Source organism: Ascaphus truei, chromosome 4 (genome assembly GCF_040206685.1).
Source record: "Ascaphus truei isolate aAscTru1 chromosome 4, aAscTru1.hap1, whole genome shotgun sequence".
Lineage (NCBI taxonomy): Eukaryota > Metazoa > Chordata > Amphibia > Anura > Ascaphidae > Ascaphus > Ascaphus truei.
The window spans coordinates 63,006,099-63,032,549 of NC_134486.1; the positions used below are offsets into that span (position 1 = coordinate 63,006,099).

General features: G+C 40.2%; 1 protein-coding gene across 41 annotated transcripts in view; it reads right to left on the reverse strand.

Annotated features, from left to right (window-relative positions):
* The window catches only part of NRXN1 (neurexin 1), a 1,413,358-nt gene that overhangs the window by 616,258 nt on the left and 770,649 nt on the right, over positions 1 to 26,451 (reverse strand). For all 41 annotated transcript variants that reach the window (XM_075595923.1, XM_075595877.1, XM_075595924.1 and 38 more), the window contains 2 exons: positions 9,165 to 9,546; positions 7,834 to 8,024 (listed from right to left, as the gene is read on the reverse strand). In XM_075595923.1, the coding sequence (XP_075452038.1) occupies positions 7,834 to 8,024; positions 9,165 to 9,546 (573 nt within the window). The remainder of the gene's footprint in view (positions 1 to 7,833; positions 8,025 to 9,164; positions 9,547 to 26,451) is intronic.

The following is a 26,451-nucleotide window of genomic DNA, read 5'->3' on the forward strand; positions in this document are numbered from 1 at the left end:
ACATTGGACTAAAGTATCATGTAAGGTGTTATTCACATAAAGGGCAGCTTCCAGGGAGAGGAAGTATAGTAGTGACCGGCGGCTGCTGCTGCTGAGCTCGGAAGCCGCTAGGTCACTGCTATGTGGGTGTGTCGCCACACCGCTGGTCCTGGGACAAAATGGGAGAGTTGTTCTGACTCTTCCCCCCTGGCGGCCGCAAAACCCTTGAGAGGTACTCGTGGAACCCCGCGGTTGTTGAAAACCACTGCTATAGAGCATATGGACCCAATAGTTGAAGGGAATAAAGAACAGAGCTGTATGTGCTGACTGGATCTGTACCAGGATTGAAAAAAAAAAAATAAAACACAAAAATAGCAATGTAATTATCCGTCGCACACAATTACTGTACGTTTCTTCATATCTTAATGTTAAACAAAATAGGAAATACATTTATGACAGAGTTTTAAGGGTTTGGTGAAGGAACACTTTAAAAATGTTTTATTTTATGTAAGTTTTGAATTGTTAGATTTCTAACATTATTCTTTGCAAAATATACAAAGTGTATGTGAATTAGTTGCAAAACAGCATGTTATATATATATTATTAAAACAAGGATTTGAACATAAACTTCCCATCCTATTGTGGATATTGTATTTTTTATTGTATTCAACAAACGATCAAGTTTATACTTCTCAGAAGATAAACTTCTCTGAAATACATTTAATTTGTTTCGGTTATTGTAAGGAAATGTTTGGAAAAGCTACACAAGATACATTGGGGACTATTTATTCATGTTCTACTAAAGTCACATGGCTCATTTAAGGTGCAATATGTTTAATAAAAGTGAAGATGACCTATCGTCATGTTGGTAAAAGCATTGCATTACAGTATGTCGCTAATAAGTACCTACAATCATTTAATGCAAATTCTCCATACATTCTACGCAACGTAAAACTTTTTCCTGACACATGCAGATACACTCACATCTACACACACACAAACATTATAATGACTCCTAACAATAGAGATTATGGAGTGTTCTGACCTTTCATTTTAACTTTACTGTACTCTGGTAAACTTTTGTACAAAAGCATATTATCTCAAACATTGCTTTACATTGGTGTCCATGTATATTCCATATAATGGGGCAAAGTCTGTGCAAAAGAATGACACAAAATGTATCAATGGGAAAATATCCACTGCTTGCAAAGGGATTCATTTTCTTTGATAAATATGACATTTGCAGCCAGGAGACTTTAGAAAATAGACCTCAATAAGCATGGTCGCGCAACTGAAATCCGCTCTGACATGGCTGTAAAAAGATTTGCACATCATTGATTTTGCCTTCAGCTTTGCAGATGGCTGATTTACCAGCAGCATATTTGCCATTTAGAACAACGGCTGGTCGGCCGGCACTCCCTTTTCATACCTCTTCTACTTTTCTTGCTTCATTTAAACACATTCGTTACAAGGGAACGCTAAACATGCAAATACCAGCGCAACAAATCGAAGTACATTTCGACATAACAACCTTTTCTCTTATGTTGGTTCATAAGCTTGGGAATCTACTGCATAATAATGTACATTCCTGTATACTGTACAGACGCTGACCATTTGCATTGTCTTTAAAAGTTAGTAGTCCGATAAAGTGATATAGTGGAATAGTGTCAAGATGTAAATGACAATCTACAGTAAAAACAGTGGATTATCCAGTCACACAAAAATATAATTACTTAAATTTGAACAATAAAATAAAAAATAGCTCAACCTTCTCATAAAAATTGTTTACTTCTCTTAGTTACTTTATTTCTCATCAAGAAAGAGAGCATATTCAATGATCAAGTGCTCACAGATTTAATTGACATTCATTTGTCTTGGGTCAGTAGTTCCACGGTGTCATTAACTTCCAAATGAATTACTTTAGTCTAGGCGATTGTATTTTTGTTCATTAATGTTGTGAGGTTTTACATTCTTTTTCCCCTTGTCTCCAAAACTTTCTCCATAGCTGATTATACAGCATATGAAAACTGAATAAAAATATGGATTCTGAGATATTACAAGACCATACAGTTTAGCTAAAGGCAACATAACTATTTTAAATGATTATTAATTAATAAAAATAAATATATATATAAATATATAAATATATATATATATATATATATATATATATATATATATATATATAATGTAGCCCCCTCTCCTCTTTGAGGACTACAAGTTAGCATAAGGGGTTAACAGCCTTAATGGGTAAACTTTGTGGGATCACTAAGGTTAAACCCCTACCCATCATGTGATGTAGGATGACTATGCAGAAAGGGAGGCCTCTTCTTTGTATGCCTTGTGACTCATGATGTCACCATATGGGGGTATATATAGCTCTACCCGATGTTCTATTAATGGGTTCCTCAGAGTTCAGACTGAAGCCTCACAGTGAGTCCTGTAAAAAGGTTTGTGTGCACAGTTATGTTGATGTCGTGTCACCAGGGGGAAGAGGAGGCTTATCAAACTCACCTAAATGCTATCGATGACCGGATATTTTACAGTGACAATGTAATGAGGGACATGGCCCTAGCCGAGGTACCTAAAGAGGAACCAGTCACTTTTTTTGGGGAGCCCATCTCGGAAGGAACTTGAGCTGAGCTGATCGAATGCTATGGGACAGAGTCCGGGACACTTGGGGGTTTGAATATCCTTATGTACCTGGGGGGGTTATGGACATTGTTGACATGTTTTGGGGCCAATTACTTGAATGTACAGTAAAGGCATATATCAGCCATTATGGCTATGCTACTATTACTTATGGGAGGACTGAGGATTCAAATGAATGCAGATCTGGTACATAGGCCACAGTATCTATTAAGATCTGGTTGAATATGTGAACAGTCCCCGTTAAAGTCTGTTCTAACCTCCCATGTGATGACAATGATAGACCCAGGTTTGTGGTTATGGTTAAAGATTTGTACGAACTCCCTTTAAGAGACTTTCAATATTTGTTAAGTCAAAAATGTGTTAAAATAACAAAAGTTGTAAGTGTATATCCTGCTCAATGCACAGTGATATCACACAGGGAGTCCTAAGTTATTGGTCTAATTACTTCAGCATTAGTGCTATATTTTCTCACAGGAAATTGTTCTCCTCATGTTACTTACATGCAGAGATGTCAACTTGGCAGAACAAAAATCAGTGAGATGCCTCAGCAAATAGTCACTGGGTCGGGGTTCGTGATTTATAATAGTACAATTACATTAAAGACAGTAATAAGGAAATGTTGTCCCTGTATTATAAGCATTGGTACATAAACAGTGACACATACATTACATACACATTGATATACACATACTGTACATACTCACACATATGCATTGATATTGATATGCATACACATACTGTACATACTCACACATATGCATACCCCACAGTGTCCGTGATCGCTATGGTAACGGCGCATGCGTATGACATAATCCTTCGTTCCAAGTAAAGCTTGGCCCCCTGCAGACGCACTTACCAGAACTCCCTCCTACTGTCTCTGTACGTTCTACCTACCAATTAGACTGTAAGCTCCTCGGGGCAGGGACTCCTCTTCCGAAATGTTACTTTTATGTCTAAAGCACTTATTCCCATGATCTGTTATTTATATTATCTGTTATTTATTTGATTACCACCTGTATTACTACTGTGAAGCGCTATGTACATTAATGGCGCTATATAAATAAAGACATACAATACAATACAATACAAGTACCTGCATGAATGATCCCTATACATCCACCAACAGCCTGTCAGCTACACAAAAGACCTCACATGAGGCGCACTCAGTTACATTGCTGTGTATCATTAGTAATGATGCATTTTGAGGTCTAATCCCACACGGGGATAGAACTTTGCCAAACAATAATTCATGCAGGTACTTGGAACAAAGGATTATGTTATGCGCATGCACCGTTACCATAGCGATCACGGACACTGTGGGGAGCCCTAGAGCGGTGAATTGGGCTTACACGCAGGCGCGTTTGCTATGTCAACTATGGACGGAGGATATGGGGAAGCCTCCCAGCGACGGAGACACCTCACTTAATATGGTCAGGTGACTAGAACGGACCTATTGGAATCCGAAAGCACGGATTTAGCTGATCCTCCTTCCTATGTAATTATCACCTGTGTTTGCGCATGATTATGATGTTTTTTAATTGAGTGGGTGTGGTTTTTGTCACTGGGTTGGGTTTATATAATGTCACTGATAGTCACTTGTTCTCTGCACCCCCCTGAGGAAGATCCCCTAGTGGGATCGAAACGTTGAAGTTTTGTGCTATGCTTAATACATACGTTTTGTTACCTATCACTTGAGTGCTGTCGCCTCTTTGCCGCATTGGTAATGTATACCTTTATTATTTGTATGGGACGTGCAACAGTTTACCACTAAACCTTTACAGGAGTGCCAGTGATCGTTTACCATATATATATATGGTAAACGATCACTGGCACTCCTGTAAAGGTTTAGTGATAAACTGGTGCACGTCCCATACAAATAATAAAGATATATATATATATATATATATATATATATATCTTTACTATAACAATGCTACACATATAACACAGGTACCACGTGACACAGTGTAGTGCAGTGACCTCACCACATAGTGGCTCCAACAAAGTACTGAGGGTGCAGTGGCACCAATAACCCCTGGTGTCCGTACCAGCAATCCCACCCAAATATGAGGTAGCGCTACCCCCTTTAGATGTTGGTGCATGTTGGGTACCTGCCTGGGTACTCCAATATCCAGGTGGGGCTTGGCGCATTGTGTTGGAGCGGGTCCCACACAGCGGGGCCTCCAACACAATTGCCCTCACTCCTAAGGATCCTGATCCTCCTCGCAGTGTGAGCTCCAGTCAGAGGGTCTCACACAATGTCTCAGGGTCCTGTGGTCTGGTCCCAGGCCGCAGAGCGCCACGTGGCAGCCCGGTCACCAACGCAGTAATAATAATAATGGGAAGGGTCCCTATCTGGGGCCTTCTCTGCAACACTCCTCTACAGGTGTCTCAGGCCCTAAATGGGCATGCGGGAAAGTCTAGGCCTAGTCCAGGGAGCACTGCTCCCTGGACACTAACTTCTCCCTTCGCTCCTCCGTCAGGACTGATGCGCATGCTCCCCTCACACGGAGGATATCCTGGTCCTCCAACTGCTCTAATCCCATTCGCTGGGACAGTCCCATGTGTACAGTCCCTCCCTCTAAGGATTGTGGGACTTGTAATTCCGATGTACTCTATGCGGAGCCAAAACCATAATAGTGCCACACTCCTGACTGCGCATGCGCGCCTTGCCACTCTGCTCATGCGCGACTAACAAGATGGCCGCCCCCACACTCCAGATCGCGCGGAGCTCCAGGGTAGGGAACTCAACTACAACTACATACACACAAATCTTTACGGATTTTAATATATATATGTAGCCTAGCCCCTGGCCGCTACTTCTTTCCCCTGGGCCTTTCCAGTGTCCTGTTAGATGCAGGCAGTGGAGGGGTTAATTCCTTATTGAGGCCCTGTGTGTTTTACAGACTTGGATACATTTGAGGTATCCAAGGATGGGCCTTAGCAACAACACTGAAAGTGTCAGTCTGAGAGAAGGGTACTGATTGGTTCATCTGTAGTGGATGTGATAACCAATCAGTATTCAACTTGTTCTGTTATGGGGCAGGATTACAGCCATCCACCTCAGGCTACAAATATGGGCACTTTCCAACAGTCTGTGTCCCTGCCTCTCTGAGAGTCTGAGAGGTACTGTCTCTGTCTTTCCTCTGTGGATAGACCACCATCAGCCCTCCACCTCACAAGGAGGTGGAGAGGGGTCCAACCAGCAAAGAAGGGTAGGATCATTATGGAGGAATGTTCCTGTTCTGTTATGTGAGATCTGCATGCAATAAAACCCATGCAAAGACAAAGGAGTTGAATTCACTGTCTTATGCTGAAAGGAGAAGGTGTCAGTATGGGCCATCACCTGCTCAACACAGAGGATTCATATTGACTGGAGGCGCTGAACTGGGGAAGATCAAGGTAATCTGTGAACCTGTCCTGTTTCTCCCTACAACATTGCGGAGCACTTAGCCCTCCTGTTTGCTAACAGGTACACTGCACAACACCTAGTGAAGTAGCGAGAAGAGCATACCCACCCCAATCTCACTTAGTGGGGGGGGGGGGGGGTACAGGGGCTACACACACACACACACACACACACACACACACACACATATAAGACTGCGCTTTAAGTATCTATCTGCAATGTTATACCAACTAAACTATATAATCAAACATGTGTAAAATTTATATATAAAAAAATATAATTAAAAGTATAATAAAAGAACCTAATGTATATCAAAAAATGATGCTCTAGCACTATACCAAAAATAAAAAAGTAAAATAATATAAAATAAAAACTAAATCAATAACATATACTAGTATTACCAATGACTGTTCAAATATAACATTAAAACATGCATGTATAAGAAAAATTCAAATTAAAAATAAATAAAATAAGTGTGCCTGGGGGAGTGAAGGAAGGTAAAAAATATAATAATATAGGAACCACAAATAATAAAGTGAATCAATGTCCACAAAGCCATATGATGAAAATGTCCTATTTGAGATGGAAGGGTGGTGGCCCTCTATATGGATGTAAGCAGCTTTCTGAAAGGAACAACGACTTCCCACTGGATCTAGAAGACAAAAAGAGAAGAAAGTGCCCGATCCTAGTGTATTATATTAAGATACAAAATTTAATGTTCCATAAAACTCCAACAAATGCGCACTCACAAACATAAAAAGTAATAAAGCATGTAATGAGTAATACTCATTCGCCAGACGCTGGAAACTGCTGCTCAGCTCACACGTCCTGCTCCCACAAGCGTCACAGAGTCCCAGAGTCTGAATAAAAGTCCCAGATACAGAACAGGTCTGGTGCAATGACCATCACTAGAAAAAACTAGGGATACTAGTTTTTTCTAGTGATGGTCATTGCACCAGACCTGTTCTGTATCTGGGACTTTTATTCAGACTCTGGGACTCTGTGACGCTGCCCCGCGCTGACGAGCTGTTTGCAGGGACTTTGGGACGCCACCTTATGGTGACACATCAGCGATCTGGTCCCCTTGGTCCTACCTTCTCCTTTCCTCCTATCCAGAACCACTGTTCACCACAGGACGTTTCCGGCTGAGAACAGGAGTAGCTGCACACTCTCTGGAGTTCCTGCTGGACGGTAGCTCAGAGGTGCCATACAACTTTTGGGAGCAGGACGTGTGAGCTGAGCAGCAGTTTCCAGCGTCTGGCGAATGAGTATTACTCATTACATGCTTTATTACTTTTTATGTTTGTGAGTGCGCATTTGTTGGAGTTTTATGGAACATTAAATTTTGTATCTTAATATAATACACTAGGATTGGGCGCTTTCTTCTCTTTTTGTTATATATATGTATATATATATATATATATATATATATATATATACTCCTCATCCCATTAGTATGCAGCCAGGAACAAATGAGCTCACTTCCTGTACATGCAAGAATAGTAGAGGTGCTTGGTGGCTCCCTCATGTTGTCACAACAGGCACACACAGCACGAGGCAGCTGAAACTCAGAGCCCAATGCAGTTGAGGCTGATTTGCAAAACTGAAGTCTCTAGGTCAGTGAGAAAGGGCACGTTTTCTTTGAGGAAGACAGAGGAGTGCTACAGTAAATCCATAACACGTGCAAATAACTTCTCTGAGCCCATAGTTTTATGAACCAGTTTTTGCCCTGCTTTTTAAAAACAATGTATGTACAGTATGTAATGTAACACAATGAAAGTATATGCACTTACTTTTAAGATCTAGGTTTCTGGCGCCTGCGGTACTTTGGGTAGTGATTTTTGTATCAATCTTTACAGTGTGAAGATTGCTGGTGTCCCGTGATATCATCACATTGTGCCACTGGTGATCATTTAAAGGCTTGTTGGAGCTTCCTTTAATGAGATTGGCACCATTTCCCAAGTCAAAAACATAATGTAAATATCTGAAAGAAAATAATTGTTAAAAATATAAATATTTTTGACATTAAGTACAATACGCTGAAGATTTATCTGTACACCACAGATACAAATAGGTCCATTCAAGTGAATGGGCTTTAAGGTATCTTCTGTTGTTGGAAGGTGTTTAATGATAAAGCACTGCTTAGCAAATATGTCCCTGATATTGCATGTATTTTTCTCACCATTGTATGGCATCTTCCTTTCCCCCCCTATCTTTTTATCTATATATTGTATGCCTGTGATGAAGGCACAGCTATCATTATAACCACCCGACTAAAAGCATTAAACACATTTATCAATACAAATAGAACTAAAGTAATTATTTGCAAACCTGCAGACACATGACACTTCACCAGCCAGGAATGTGAACATAAATAACAAATATACTGGTTTTGCGTTTGTATTCATTTTGAATGTATTTCTTCTCAATGGTCTTAACTTGTGTCATGAATTGTTGCCATTGACAACAACAACCATTGAATTTTTCATCTATCCACAGCATACATAATATAGAGGAATGAGGGACTTGAAAAGAATGCACTGTAGCAGCAAGCAGGAGAAAGAAAAGCAATGCAATAAGGACCTCTAGTGGTTACTCTAGGAGTCTGAAGGACACTTTTTTATTGTTTGTTTTGTTTTCAAAAGCAGATGAGAAGACTGTGGGTTATAGGCCATATAAATGGAAAAGTAAGCAGCCATTCATCTTCTGAGTAGGGCAAATCATACATACAGTTCTAGGTACATTATACTGTAGCAAATAATATGGTCAGTATGGGTATAGTAAGCCATTCATCAAGGCAAATATTACCATTATAACAATGTGAGTTAATAATTGGATGTTAACAATGTTTTTAACATTGTGGTACCTCTAAAGAATTACATTTGAAATTGTGACACCACTTAACAATATTAGGTTATTTACTAAATTACTTCAATGGGAGTATTCCAGTGATAGGGCTTCGATCAGCACCATCGCCGTTTAATGAATAACCCAGTTAATGTTAACTGCCCATTTCTGTATTTGGTTCGGAGTCTCAGAGATTAGACGCCATTGTCATGGTTTCCCGCACAAACAAATGATAGAAATTTTCAGCATTGCACTGCGCTGATTTTGCTATACATACCCTTTAACTAATTCGACTACAATGAAGTCATTTCCATCACCACTGTTGTACAGAATCAGCCCATCAGGAGATGTAGTCTTGAACTGGAAGAAAAGGTGCATAGATGTATAGGCTTGCAGAGTGGCCAGTGCCACATAACTTGCTTTTGTCTTAAAAGTGACTGGATCTGCTATGATGTTTCTGAAGCCAAATCGGGCATTGAGTTCACAATAATCTATGTCACCATTTTTGCATAAATCAATATATGCCATGCCATTGAATGTTAAACTCTGTAGATGACCGATGAAATTAGAAGGGACAGCAGATAGGTAACGGCGTTCGGTAATTATTCCCGTCTCAATGTTGTGGAATTCCAGCCTTGTGTGATCACCAGCCATTTGACCTGTGTTAAAAAAAAAAAAATATATATATATATATTTATACACATTTATAACAGATAACCCAACTAACACTCTTTTAGTCTAGGTTTTACCAGGCCACTTTTGGGGGGAATTAAATACTTGATGGTGTTTATTTATTAAAGCGTGTTAATGCCAATGGGACACTACCGCACAGACACTCCCATCCAAGTCAAAAGAAATTTCCATGCGGTTGTGCTAGATCGGCACTATTGCACTTTAATGGTTAACATCAAATGTCTCTAGCTGTGAGGAAGGTTCAGTTTTCATGCATACAACATTGTAATCTCCATTTTATGTATTCTATTTGTTTACTGGCTACATCAACAACACTACTTGTTCTAGTTTAATCTTTAGGCACTGGTGTACAGAGATGAGCTGTAATGTTGAACACAGTGTTACATGAATGGTGTCCCTAAGCATTGCTTTTGTATGAAAAACAAAGAATCCCGGAATAAAATACAGTACGCATAAGATATACACATAGAATGCTACCATTAACTATTCCTTTCATTACAAAGGGGATGCTCAACCTTCATAGTGTATATGAAGTATACATATTTATATTTTTTGAGACTTGAATGGCCCTATTTCAGATCACTCACGATTCTTTTTGTGAAACACCAATTCTGTACAAAGACTGTATTTTTAATTAACTGAAACATATAGAGCCACATTTACTAAACAATGTTACGCTATAAGGGCCATTCAAGTACAGATGAAATTCTGCTCCATCTCTGCCATTGAATCCTATGGAAAATGAGTAATATTCTGTTCCAACAGGATAGGCTGTGTTAATAGTTGTACTAATAACCCTTGCCACATCGGTGTATGTAGTGTAAAGATGGTCCACAGTGTCCTGTAATTAGATTCATTTTTATTATCCAATGTATTTATTTTATGTTTTAAAATAATGTAATAATATATTTGCATTGTGTGATATTTATTTTCTTCATAATGGTACAACACAATTATTTATTTCAAAATATACTGACTCTCTTGAGTTAACTATTTTTTTAATACCTTTTTCATTATAAATTTACTTTGCTTGCTAAGTTAGATGTTTTCATTTTCATACGCTTGCTCCACTTCAAGTTAATAACTAATACAGTACATTGTACACTTCATATTCACTTACTTTACAGCCATAGCTCACTGCAAGAACTAAGGAACTTTTAGATGTACCATGTGAACAGCTTTTTTACTGTTTGGTGTAATCATAGCTACATAGCCAATTACTTTTAGAACCTACTGAATGCAGATAATGAGAAAATCCTTTTTCTTAATGACTTACAGGGCAGAGGGATTTAAGGGGATTTTACATTATCTTGGTTAAATGAAAATTGTATTTTGTAAAAAGATCAATGATTGCATCTAAATTTTAAACTAAAAGCTAATACGCAAGAAGGCAACATTGCAGACCTACTGTACACTTTTCTTAATGTTGTAATACTTAATACTTAAAATAATTAAATTAAGATAAATATGTCTGTTACAAGACTTCTAAACCCATAGAAAACCCATACAGAAGAGACAATGAGTATTCTAAGGCTTGCTTTAAACTAGCCCGGTTACATGCTGGGTACATGCTGGGTGTAACCTGGCTAGTTTAAGGCAAGTTTAAGGCATTTCTGCATTGACTAATGACCCATCGGATTAACACAGCAGGGATCCCTGGCAGTCCCATTCAGTTTGAATGGGACTGCCAGGGACCCCCGCTGTTAATCTGATGGGCCATTAGTCAATGCAGAAATGCCTTAAACTGGCCTTAAAGACGTCCCAGCATGTACCCAGCATGTACCTGGGTCTTTTTGGCGATTGCCACTGGTTTGTGTTAGAATAACCGTCGGCACTACAGTACGTGTATTGGCCTGTCTTCCAGAATCCTGCTACCCCACTGTTTGATGTCATATAGTGATTCAACTGTGTAGTGACATACAAAGACACAATGGGCATGACCCTTATCTTCCTCATCTATCCTCTTTTGTACAGATTGTAGAGCTGTGTAAGATAAGAAGTACAGAATCAATGGACAACTGTGTTGTCTTTTTGAAATCATAATTTTGAGTTTGGTCACTGATTTGCTTTGTGAAGCTGGTAGTACCTGCAATTGCAAATCAGGTCTAATTTAGATTATGGTGGTAAAAAAGGGACAAAACCTCAAACATACACAGTACAGCGAAGATAGATAACCTGTAATTTAGCGGCAGGACTGTTACAAGTCCCCAGTCTTGTTTTATTCACCCAATTGTCTCATATCATACAGTGTTTAGCTGCAGGTAAAGATTTTGGGTAGGGGCTTGGCTGACATTTTTTCTTTTTTTTTATGGAGGATCAAACAATTACTGTACGTGCTATTTTCTTTTATAGACATTACATGACCTCAGATTTTTTTTTAAATATACATGTTTACCCCCAAAAAAGTTTAAATAACTTCACTACCTCTCTTAAATGAATTCACTTCTAATAAATACTTATCTATAATTCCTAGAATCTACACCCTACTGTTGGAACAGAACATGGATCAGGGTCCCTATTCAAATTTGTTTTCTGATGTTATGCTGCTCTTTAGCAATTGTGTCACCTTGTAAGTCTATGCAGCTGAGACACACACTGCACCCTGTCTGGCTCCTCTCCATGGTGTGCTCATGATGTGAATTGTTGATGGACATGGCCTCAGCCAATGACACTGGACTCTGGAGAGGACGGGTAACAGGAGGGGAGTCTGTAAGAGTCCCTGGTGGGCGTGCAGGGCAAAGTTGCTGAGACCCTGAGGTATCTCATGGCAATTTGAGGTGACCAAGGAACCTCGTAGTGAATGGGACAATGGCAGATGATGGGTGATAAGATAACGGATCGATTGAATAAGTGGAGTCAGCACCGAGCACCGAGCTGCTTGATACCAGGAGGCATGAGGAATAAGGGTGCTGCCCCTGAATGGCTTGACCACACCCGAGTGGAGAAATGAATATGAGGACTACCTATAGGGGATATAATGACACTTTATCTGAGACTCAGGGAACAGAAAAAATAATCTCCTACATTTTTAGAGCTTCTGCGAGCGACAAGAGATGAGGAGGAGATCATCCGTCTGTCTGAAGGCCCACCAAGAGCGTGGTAGCCACAAGTCAATGGAAGTCAGGAGACAGTGCTGCTGAGGCCTTGCCAGTGGATGAGTCGACAGACATAGCAAGGAGCAGACTGGGCCTGATAGGCCAGGAGAACCTTCAGAATGGGTGCTGAAGTTATTGGCCACCATGCAGATGGAAGAAGTACCCACTGAGGATGATTGGGAGAAGGGAGATGATCTCTAGATGGAGAAAAAGGCTCAGAGAACTTCCAACCAAAAGGACACTTGTCCTAATATCTGTTATAGGTGTGGGGAAGAAGGACACTATGCTTTACACTGCAGAAAGTGAGAGAATCTACCACAGGTTGTAAAGCGATTCACCTGGTCCCCAATTAACCTGTGAAATGGCAACAGTACCCAGTGAAGGAGCATACTGAACCCCCGATGCAGAAAGGCTCTGTCAAGACCGTTCTGGCAAGAGAACAGTACACGTCTATTTGCCAAAAGGGCTCCTTTGTCCCTTGGCTTGTGGAAGCAAAAATAGAGGGTAAGAAATATTACATTCTTTTGGATAGTGGATCCCAAGTATCTATTAACTTTAATGCATCATATGCTAAACACCTGAAGCATCTGCCATTACACCCTATGGAGGGGCTTGGGGCTTGTCGTGTTGAGACTCTGTGAGGCCAGCTACCCATACCTGGAGTATGTAGTGGTGAAACTGGAATTCCAAAAGAAGACTACAGGAGTATTGTGACCCCTGACTGTGGATGCCTTAATATGTCTGTAAGTGTGCAGTGAGAATGAGAGTGGAACAATAATTGGGATGAATGCCAATATCTTTGGGCAACTAGCAAAATGGTTCCAGACTGTAGGCAAGAGCAACTAACATTTATCCCCTGTATCTGAAAGCCGACCAAAGAGTACAGAAGAGATCCATGGCCCAAAAAGAGGGGCCTATAGGGGAGGTCAAATGGACGGGCCCAAGTCCAGTCAAGATACACCCATAAAAGTATACAAAAATAAGCAGAAAAGTGACCCTCCTAAGAGAAATAGAAGGACCCAATGTAATGATATATAGACCCCTCACAGAGGATATCCAGGAGAACTATTGATAAAGAGTAGGGTACTGTCAGTACCCATGAAAAAGATGGACAGGACAATGGTGAAAGTAAGGAATGAGACAACCTACAATGTGCTGGTATGAAGAGGCACTGTGGTTTCCCACCTGTACAGTGCCAAATGAATAGTACAAGCCCAGAAAAAAAAGAACTGACAGAGGTAAACTGACACCAGAAGCTGTATGTTTGACTTCGGATACAGTACTGCCCCTGAACAATGAAAGAACTGTCTGATGGAGAAGATTTTTGAATGGGACTGCCAGGGACCCCGCTATGTTAATCCAATGGGCCATTAGTCTGTCTGAAGAAATGTCACAGAAATGTTGCAGCAATACTGGGGTATTGCCCCAGATTTTCCCAGGCAAGTGTTCGGATACTCATTGCTGCATATATATATATATTATATATATATATATATATATATATATATATATATATATATATATATATATATATATATATATATATAGTATCTATGTGTTTATTAAACAGATACTGTATGTTTGACTTTGGAGACAGTACTGCCCCTGAACAATGGAAGAACTGTATGATGGAGAAGATGGCCTGAAGTGTTCTCAACCCATGAATGGGACATGGGATGCACAAAGGGAGTAGTGCACCAGATATGCCTTCATGATACGCGCCCTTTTAGAAAAAAGTAGTTTGGCCCCTACAGACGTAGAAGACATGAGATGCCACTTACAGGAATTGATGGGGGAAGGTATATCGGAGTCACAAAGCCCGTATGCTTGACCGATAGTAGTGGCTCGGAAGAAAAGTGGTGCTGTAAGGATGTGTATCAACTACCGCACCATGAACAAGCAGACCACTCCAGACCAGTATACTCCCTAGAGGATGCATTGGAACGTCTCACGGTAAGCAAGTGGTTCTCGGTCCTCAACCTACATAGCGGATACCATCAGATTCATATGTGCATGCAAGATAAGGAGAAGACCGCCTTTACTTGCCTGTTCGGGTTTTATCAGTTTGAACACATGTCCCAAGGAATGTCAGGAGCCTCAGCCACATTTCAGAGGATGATGGAATGAGTTGTAAGGGACATCAACTTGCTGGAGGTGTTAGTATACTTGGGTTACTTAATAGTCTTTGGAGGAGCATTGGAATAGCATGATATTTGCCAAATGAATGTACTGGACCGGTTGAGTAAGTCAACTAACACTTGAACAAGTGACCATCAGGGGTCACTAAAAGCCAATAAATTGCACTCATACAGTAGAGGCAACTCTTATTCTAACAAAAACCAGTGGCAATTCCCCAAAAGACCCAGGTACACCCAGGTACATTCTGAATACATGCCTTAAACTTTCCTTAAACTAGCCCCAGCATTTCTGCATTGATTAATGGCCTATCAGATTAACAGCGGGGGGTCCCTGGCAGTCCAATTCAGTTTGAATCCCTGCTGTGTTAATCCTATGGGTCGTTAGTCAATGCAGAAATGCCTTAAACGTGCCTCAAACTAGCCCAGAACATACCCAGAACATACCCAGCACATACCCAGAATGTAACCCGGCTAGTTTACAGCAAATGTTAGAATAAACGTTGCCTCTACTGTAAGTTACAGTGTCCATACGTCATGCGTCTGACATCACCATACCCCGCATGACGTACACCAGGAGAGACGGGTTGGTAATGGGGATACGAAGATAAGGTAACACAGCGACGGACACAGCTGATTATTCCCTCCTCTTCCATGACTATACCATGAGGCGCAGAATATAGCATTTATTTAGCTGCTATCTCCTGTATACACTTTTATGACACAATGCCGGTATATTGAGGAATACAATCTCCTCCACGACCTTGTGCCAATACACACTACCTTACAATTTGTGGTAATTATCCATATAGCGAGTACAAGTGTATGATATATCTTTATTTTTGGTTTCTCATCGTTTGGGGATATATACATTGTGTCTTTTGTTCTGCTGTGTTAGGTAGATACTAAGGAATAGTACTGGATGAGATAATAGTATCTAGTCCTACTAACAGTATTTGTTCTTGTACATCTTACTGTTATTATATCCTGTACACCTTATACCCAATAGGACATTAGTTCCTATATGAGCAACGGGTAGATATATACCAGCTCTCCCCCAATTTCAACCGTCTCTCCCACCAAGGATTTGATATCCTGTGTGTATATGTCTACTATATATGTTGTTTTGTCCCAAATAGTTTTAATAAAATGTTGTTATGTTTGGTTTTAATTATGCTTTTGAGTCTGTTGTCATAGGGTTAATGGACCCTTCCTTTGGTCCTACTCATTACGTATTATCCACCTATAACAGTGTTTGATATGGACACTGTAACTTATGAGTGCAATTTATAGGGCTTTTAGTGACCCCTGGTGGTCACTTGTTCAAGTGTTAGTTGATTTATTCTCCCTGTGCACCAAGTTTTTTAACCATTTGTACTATTAGGTGAGCGATTAGTCACTATGTTTATGTGATACCGGTTGAGTAAGAGCAGGTTGAAACTGTCCTTGGACAAATGTCAATTCTGTCAAACATCCGTCACATCGTATTGAAGAAGGGATGGCCACAGATCAGACACTTAACAGAACCTGTGCGTCAGTGAATAGCCCGGATTTGCAATAGCACGAAAACCTGCCCTCGTGGAGTTTGTTCTGGCTGCAATATTGCAGTTGTACATTTGGCTTAACCCCAGAGGCATTTCAATGCAGGACCCTCCCACTTTCTGGCCAAGCCCAATTTAAAGGTCAGGAAGTCCTATGCTCCCTGCATTGCAAATTTGTTCCTTTCTCAGTTCATGTCTGCTCCTGTTCCTATCAAGCTTAGTACTCGGCCTGTCCTCCCCTTGTGTTTTTACGTCGGACGTCCACTGGACTTTGCTTTGCCTAACCCCTCAAGTACCTTGCTGCTCAATTGTGTATGACCTCGGAACTGTACTGTGACTCTGAGTACTGTCATCCTCAGTGTTCTCAGACTGGCATTTGCTGACCCACAAAAGCCCTATATGTTACATGTGGATGCAAGCCTTGAAGAACTGGGGCCCATATTATACCAGAAATATTCAGAGGAACTTTGACATGTGGCATTTATGAGTAGGGGGCTAGCCCCATCAGAAAATAATATCCAATGCATAAATTCAAGTTTCTTAAAATGGGTAGTAGTTGACAAACTGCATGACTACCCATATGAAGCAAAGTTTGTGATGTACACGGATAACAACCCTCTCACAAATATCCTCTCTGGCTAAACTGGATTCCATTGGTCATAGATCACTAGCTGCATTAGTCACATATAATTTTAGCCTGAAATACAGACCAAAAAAACAGAACATTGATGCCGATGCGTAGTCTCGGATTTGCCGGGATAACCGCGCGCCTGAGTCAATTGGAGGAAATTACGGCCACCAGAGTACTGACGTTGTATAATATCAGCAAACCTAAACAGGGAGGCTGATAGTTGAGGATACCCCCCATCACTATACCTCTTGTCTACACATTCTGTGGAGCTAACTATTATAGGATTGACCCGATTAAACTTGCAGGATCTACAGGCGGCACCAAGGGCAGATACCAGGGCAAGAAAAAGTGACAGGATAAACAGAGGACAGGGTCCAGCCCGTGTTTCCTAAAATCATGCACAAAAGAGGAGGATGATGAATCTGATGAAGATGAAGAACATAGGGAAAAACAAATGTTAGGGCATCTGTCTGATATCCTGGACTCTGAAGAGAACAACTCTCTACGAGGGATCTCCCCAATGCGACAGGCAAGATCACAGGACATAGAAAGATATACCACCATTGAGTTGAACCCGGAAGCTAAGGCATTCACCCCTTTCAATCCCATAGAGCGGGGTGATTAAATTGAGAATGAGCAAGGCATAGGCAGTTGTGAGCTCCACTCTAGTGTAGGACTAGCAGATCAAAAATCACCTGTACCCTGTGTGGGTTCAATGAGAGGCAATGAAAAATATCACAGAGCCATAGGTGAACTCACCACACCCCAGAAGGGAGATCAGACCACCAATGAGACTGATCTATGATTCTCCTGAGGTGTCCACAGAAATCCCAGTGGTTGGTGTAGCTAAATGGGCAATCCCCATGACACTGGGCCTAGGTGAACCTGGGAGGTGTGGTACAATGTGGAGTACTAATGCTTTTATGTTTGAGAACTGTATGTGTGGTGAGGTCCACTATACATGTGATAATATTAATATGTATCTAGAAAGGATGCTTTTGTTAGCTTAGCATTGTTATGACAAACGTAATCCTGATAAGGTTGATGGGGACATCACGGTCTTCAGCAGGGGAAAGGATGTAACCTCATTGTAAGTGTATACAGCTGACTTGATGGACATGGCCTCAATGAATGACATGGGACTGAAGAGAAGGGGCAACAGGAGGGGAGTCTTTAAGATTCCCTGGTGGAGAACACAGGGGCAGAGTTGCTGCGATCTTGAGAGATCTTGGAGGGATTCGGATCGCTCCAATAAGTGGAGTCAGCACCAAGCAGCAGTCTTCCTGATATCGGGTGGCATGAGTAGCTGCTGAAGGGATCCTCATCACTACACGTAAAGGGTACCTAAGTCTTTGTGAAGACACAGACCTGCTACATTAAAACTCTATCTGTAAGAGCTCCAATGGTGTGCCGGCACACACTGGCCCCTTAAGTACAGGGTCGGGAGGTATTGGGGAGGGACATTGGCATACACCTGTGCAGAGTCTTGTATGAAGTATTTTGTGCATTTTGATAAATGATGATCTCTCTTAGGGATCGTCTGTATATCTGATGTGTTTATTACTGGCTATGCTATAAATTCACTTTATTTACCTAACACAAACATATTTGTGTTTCCATTGTCTGACCTATGGCCACATGCTCTGTAAGAGATATATCACTGGTAGTTAGAGGGCAGTAGGGCTTGGGCCCCACTTTAGCATATAGATGTTAGTCTAAGGAGAAAGACAGGGTGTTACACAGTAATTTCAGGAATCACCTTAAATGTATAAAGCTGTATTCTAAAGCATAAATCTACAATACTGTTTTCTGCAACCTTTGTTTACAGTCTTGTGACTGTTATAGGTCAGGGTTCATGAGTGTACCCTACAGTATTACAGTAGCCAGAGCTGCCAAAAGCTTTCCTGGGGCCCAGGACCCCCATATCAAGCCCCCCTCTCATAAACCTGAATCAGCCCCCTCTATTTCTGTCCCCCTTCTCACACTCCCCCCTCTTATTCTCTCCCTCCCCCACTCACTGTCCCCCTCTCTCTGCCCCCTCTGTCTCTTCCCCCCTCCTCCCCATCTCTATCACTTTCCCACTCTCATATTCTTCCCTCTCACTCTCTCTTTCTCCTCTCTTACACCACTATCCTGCTCACTCTCCCCAGCCCCCTCTCTCACATATCTTCATCTCACTGTCACCCTGTGTTCCATCCACCTAAAAAAATACTTTGGAGCTTAGATGTTCACCCTGGCTTTGTGTATGAAGTTAGAATGGAGTTCAGCTATATGTACTGTATAGTTGTACAGTGTCATGTACAATGAGGACAGAATGATCAATTTTAAAACAATACCATTGTATTTACTTATTAGAGTACACGTAGCAAAGAAGACTATCTTCGGCCCCAGGGAAAGCTGCTGTCATGTGACTGTAGCATCCCCTGCGTTGGAAGATTAACGCTGCGGAGGTCCATTCCGGAAACATGAACCCCCGCAGGGCAAACAGGGCAGACTTGGTCTCTGGAGCCGTGGATTTTTGCTTTTTATTTAGGGCGTGGCTCAGATTATTGTGCTACAGTATGTAATTAAATTAAATGCAACAGGAGAAGACCTCGGTAATTGTACTTGTGAGAGCTTATCGGAGATAAATATATGTAAAGTGGCCTCCCTCGTATAAACTTATTTTACAAGTAATACCACTCGTACAATCTAGTCCTGTAAATCGGCTAAATGTTATTGGTAGACACGTATAATTAATTAAATATAATGCAATAACCACTATGTGAATTTCCTCTTTTGTGATTAAGCACACCCCAAACATTACAGTTTTTATCTTTAACATTTTAATGCATTAGACCAACAGTAAATCATCATGCACAATGTGGAAAAGTCAGTGAATACAGTGAATACACTATTGTGTGAGGCCTGCTTATACTGTAGCTTTAGTCAAAATCTTCCTTTCTAGCTCAGATTGTGCCTGAAAAAGAGGATCCAATGTTTACAAAATATAATTAAATCGGTATGCCGACAGCTTTCACAGGGCCCACGACTAGAGTTTCCACAAGAGCCCCCGTGTCAACGGTCTTGCGAGCCCCCTACTCTCTCTTGAGACCCAAAAGGTCAAAACAGCTGTCTATGGGTAGGTTTACTGGCTATGCTTCTTTACCCAGGCTGTGCTGAAAAGCTGTGCAATGCAGCAAGCATAAGCTTATAGGGGTCCATGTCAAAATGGATTTGAAGCAAAAGGTGGCACTGTGTGCTCATTGCATGTAATTTTCCAGAATCCCTTGCTGCAGTGGAAGCACTGTGTGCTGGGCGATAATGGTGAAAGGCAGGGTTGCAGACCTGTCTAAAACATGCAAATGAGCACACAGTAATATTTCCATTTGCTATGTATCCACTGATGGCTAAAGGCCTCAACAATGATCTTCCAGGTCCTTCGGTTGCAAGAGATCCCAGTAAGAAAAGTACTCAAACCCCCTTGAAAGTAGTGCACACAGTGTAATTTTACAGTGTTAATACTTAATTTTAATGATAATATCATTCAAATAAATGTTGACTCAAACATACATGTAACAACGATCTACTAATAGTATAAGTTGGGAGTTAAAATAAAGTTGTCCTATAAGTATCCTGATCTGCTATGTAAGACTAAGGCCCCGCTCCCTCCATCAGCGCTTCCGCACTGCAGACAGGCGGGGCGCTGACAGACACAGACCGCGATATGCGGTCTGTAGGGAGCGGGAGCCGGAGCGGGAGGTGGGCGGGAGTGGGAGGTTTGAGCGGGAGGGGGGGCGTGGCTTGAGCAGAGGGACCCGCTACTCTCCAACCCTCCCTCCACGGGCTCGGGCTGGCACTCATACACACACGCAGACACACACACACACAGGCACACACGCACACACACACACAAAGACAGAGGCAGGCACTCATGCACTCAGACACACACATACACACACACAGACAGGCACTCACGCTGCTTTCCCCCCACACTCCTCCCCGCTCCCCGAAGCCTCTCCTCCTCCCGAAGCCTCCCCTTCTCATTGGCTCACAGCCACACCAGGTGACGCGTCAACGCTAGGGATCACCATTCTCTTGTATCCCGTAGCGGCTGACGCGTCACAGCATGTAGTGAGCTGTGCAGCCAGGGGGGACCGGGACCGGCTTTGGAGGATTCCCCTGCTGGTGGGGAACTCGCGTGTGGCCGCCCGCACCGCCGAGCGCACCGGGTCCCAGGCCTAATACTCATATGATCACTAATCCTGGTTAGTTAGCAAATTACAGTCACACTTTCACCTTGAGATAGCGTGCTATCCACGCGAAATGTACGTCGGCACTTTAGCCAACTCTGATTATGTCCTCAGAGTGAGCAATTTTGAGGAAGTGGTCTGTGACACCACATGTTTAAGGACAGCTTGTAGATGCTAACGCATTTGCTCTCTGTTTTTTAATCTTAAGTTTTTAATCTTGTTTCTATTATTGTTCATATGGAGTCTAAGGCTATTTACCTATGGTGCACAAACAGTCGATATTGAGTAACGGTGATGCTACATGCCTAATCTGTTTATTATGACTAAAGTCTTTTGGGTCAAATGTATTTGTAGCGTGTATTCACGCAGCTCTGCAACATTTTCTTCAACATTGTAGCAACTGTAAGACTTTACTGTCAATAACTTCCTAGGGGTTACTACTAGGGAATATGTGAAGTGATTGAAGACAGCTATTAGTGGGTACCTATTAGTAACTGTATACACCCTAAATAGTATGTTTCTTGAGTTCTTACCTATATCTAAGAGTGCATAAGCCCTGGACAACTATATTCAAACCTGCAGCTCGTTCCCTACTAACTCGCGAGTAGTGATACTGCCAAAAGTATACTCAAATGGCAAAAAGGCTGTGTGTAATGCAAAATAATACCAGCATCTCTCTGACATGACGCTAAAACCTCTGTGACAAAAGCTGTGTCAAATATCTATGTAGATCGCTGTCAAGGCACCTGTTTGTGTGTGTGTGTGTATATGTATATGTATATGTATATATATATATATATATATATATATATATATATATATATATATATATACACATACACACACACATACTGTACTACGATTTCAAGACCACTGTGCACAGAGATCCACTTCTACTTGTATAGTGTTACCTCTTATGTAGTCACACTAAACTGTATACAACAAACAGCTGACAGTGTAGCAATGTGTGTGTGTGTGTGTGTGTGTGTGTGTGTATGTATGTATATATATATATATATATATATATATATATATACAGTGTTCGACAAACCTATACATTTGCTCGCCCTGGGCGAGTGGATTTAACATCGTGGCGAGCTCCTATTGGCCCAAGCAGCACACGTGTGGTACCAGGTGGCGAGTAGATTTTTGTGTTCGGCGAGTAGATTTTTTGGTGATTTGTCGACCACATATATATATATATATATATATATATATATATATATATATATATATATACACACACATACATACATACAAACCAGGAATACTTTCTAAATTGGCCTATGTATCAACACAAGATACAATTGTCACACCTTTCTTGAAACCTACCTTTCTGAACATTCAGACACATACTGTAGGAGAGTTTGGATACTTCATAGAACTAACCAGTTCATTTGTTACAAAACTAACGTTAGATTCATACTAAATATAATCTCAGTGCCTTAAACTAATATATATATGTGAACACACTAGTATGTGATAGTATGGGCTGCTGTAAACATATGTAGCAGTATATCCCTTATTAGTTTAAGGCACTGAGATTATATCTGGTATGAATCTAACGTTAGTTTTGTAACAAATGAACTGGTTAGTTCTACTGTATGAAGTATCCAAACTCTCCTACTGTATGTGTTAGAATGTTCAGAAAGGCAGGTTTCAAGAAAGGTGTGACAATAGTATCTTGTGTTGATACAGTACATAGACCAATTTTAAAAAGTATTCCTGGTTTGTATGTATGTGTATATATATAAATAGTAGCGCTAGCAGTGAATAAATGTGTGAAATAACGTAGGATGATGACCAAAATATGTGTAAGGGGAAGAATGAACATATGTAATAATATAAAAATCTAAGAGAGCAAACGTCAATAAAAAGCAATAGTTGGGGGCTGTAATGAATAGGAAAAAAATAAAAAACGAATCCAGCATGAACCACAGAATGAACACAGAGAAGGAAATTGTGGATAGGGCTGCTCATCCTTCCCCTTACATATATTTTGGTTGATTTCATCATATGACATAAGATATGTCTCCTGATTTAAGTTTTGATGTGTAGTATGTATCATAATGGTTATATCATCTATTTGAATGTAAAACATGTTATACCTTTTAATAATGAGCATATAAACAGTCAATAATCTTGCATATAGTTTATATTATAGCTGTCTATCAGGTGACAATGTTTCCAGTTTTTTATGTCCTTAGAATTCAATCTTTATTGTGTTTAAATGCTTCACACTTGGACATATGATTCTGGACACAACCAGACTGGCAACAGCTGCTCTTCACTGGTGCAGCTATTGTCACATTGATTAAGCAGCCTATTTAAACATAATACTGTGAAGTGCCAGTCCAGCCTTGAGAAAGTCACGTGTGTGTGACGAAACGCGTTGGACATCGTGACGCATTACGCTGTTTGGAGGTGGCATGTGGTTTCTGATCTCCCTGTGTTATCAGCACTTGATCTGCCTCCAGCTGTCAGCGTCCATTTACAGATTGTCTCAGTTGAATGTGTTGAATGTGAGTTCAAGTCCTGGTGACGACTCTACGTTATAATAAAATTCCTTTTACATACAATATTATGCTATGGAGCTGGCGCTTCTTTTCTTTTTTGTCATATATATATATATATATATATATATATAAAAAAAAGAAGCATACATTACCACAGAGCAGCAAAGAGACGACAGCACTCAGGTAGTTGATAACAAAATTATGTATTAAACATAGCACATAACTCCAACGTTTCGATCCCTCTAGGGGATCTTCCTGCTGCTCTGTGGTAATGTATGCTTCTATTACTTCTATGGGACATGCACCTAATTCATTACTAAATTTATAGCGGAGTGCCAGTGATTTTCTATCACATATATATATATAAAAAAAATTATATATATATATATATATATATATATATATATATATATATATATATATATATATATATATATATATATATATATATATATATACACATTTATGTGTTACCATGTGATCTGAGTTATAACATACTATAGGATTGTACACCATCCAATAATATTACAGTATATATAAACCATTATTTTGATGCATATTTTTCATCTTCATTTAAAATTATGTCAATTAAAGTTTGAAGTTTTATTTTAAAAATACTATAGAGGTTGTACTGTACCACAAAGGGATTTCTTTTTCTAAGTACACATTGTACTTTTTCCACTATACCTTGATTACCTCCCAGGTAGCACACACCTACTGTATATTGATTCATTATACCAAGTTTGAGCGAGGTCTTTCTACATCTCTCATGGGAATACAGTAAGTGCTGCAAGTAACAGGGATATTATAAAAAATAGAGATATAAATGGTGAAACGACCTAATCGCTAGCAAGAAGCACACTATTGATGCACACCGGGCAGTTAAAACGTAACATTTAATAGTACCACAATTAATAAAGGTCTACACATGCACAAACAATTTAGTATTTGAAGTGTGTATATTACAATCATAAAAATGACAGGAGGTGTAAAGATAGGATCGCTTACATTTGCTGTGTAATAACTATTGCGACTTTTGAACAGCCATGGCACAATGTGTTTTCCACTACTAATCTGCTCCAATAATATACACCAGAATACCCTTGGAGTGCATTAGCAAATTCGTATAGTAGTGTTGTTCAGTTTGTGATTGGCTGATGAACACAGACTCAACCATAATTGCTAACACAATAACACATATCAAGATTGCCTCAACAATTAATTGTATATATTAAATGCACCCTGCATGATTCTAATCCAATTCGACATTTAAAGAATAATATCACTAAGGGAAAAAGAACTGCCCTGAAAGATTTAATGTCGAATCAGGAGATAATAATAAAAATGTCCGACAAAGATGGTAATATCATCATACTTAACACCAACGACTATATCAGAGAGAATAAACGCATCCTGAAAGACAAAAACAGCTACCGCACTTTAGATCTTGACCATACTATCAAATTTCAGAAAGAATTAAATATGTTGTTGAGAAAAGCTTTTGTCAGTAAGATCATAGACAAAAACGAACTTGAATTTATGACTGTCAAATCTCAAACCACTGCAACTTTCTATATGCTGCCAAAAATACATAAAGATCAGCAAAGACCTCCTGGCAGACTGATAGTATCGGGAAATAACAACTTGACGGAAAAAAGCAACATCTATCTACAGTAGATAGAATATTACGTCCATTTGTTATTTATCTACCTTCTTATATTAAGGACATGAAAGACACGCGACTTAGATTATATGGCATCCATACCAACAAAGATACTCTACTTACCACCTTGGACGTCGAATCCTTATATTGAAGTATAATACACACAAATGGACTTATAGCTTTCAGACATTTTCTCTCTACTAAACATTGCAGTTACCAACTACATAACGATTTTGTGATGGATTTATTAGTTTGTCCTTTTTTGTTGTTGTCATAATTACTTCCTCTTTGATGGCAGATACTACATCAGACCCAGGGTACATGTGCTTCTAGATACGCCATCCTGTACCTGGGATGGTGGGAGTATGAACATGTCTTCATTTAAGTACTCCAGAGGTATACAGATTACATCGAATTATGGCTGATTCATTGATGACATTCTGCTCATCTGGAACGGCCCAGAATCAATGCTTACTGAATTTGTTGGAATATTAAATAAAAACAACTTAAATTTAAAACTAACTTCTGACAACAGCAAGTCAGAGATCACTTTTCTATATCTGAGAATTAGCAAACACGACAACAATGAGATTCAGACCACAGTATTTAGCAAAAAACTGCCACTAACAGCTTATTGACAGCCACTAGCCAACATCCACCATCTTTATTAAAGGGGATCCCAAAAGGACAATAATTGTGCCTTAGATACAATTATTCTACTAAAAAGCATTTTCAGAAACAAGCCCTTGATTTGAAAGAACGATTTCTTAATCGTGGCTACTCTTTAGCGAACTCCAAACGTTCCTACAATCGAATGTTAAGCAGTGACATAGATTCACTGTTATCACCCAGCATCAAACCAGCCAGCACAGAAATTCGCTTTATAGGCACTTACTACTATAGTTGGAAGCACATAAAATCTATTTTTGCTAAACCTTAAATTTGACGAAGATCTGTCCAAAGTAATTAAGGATACTCCAAGCATTACAAGCAGCCGGTCAAAAAACTTACGTGAAGAGCTAATACACAGCCACTTTCAACGCAAGCCTATGACAACA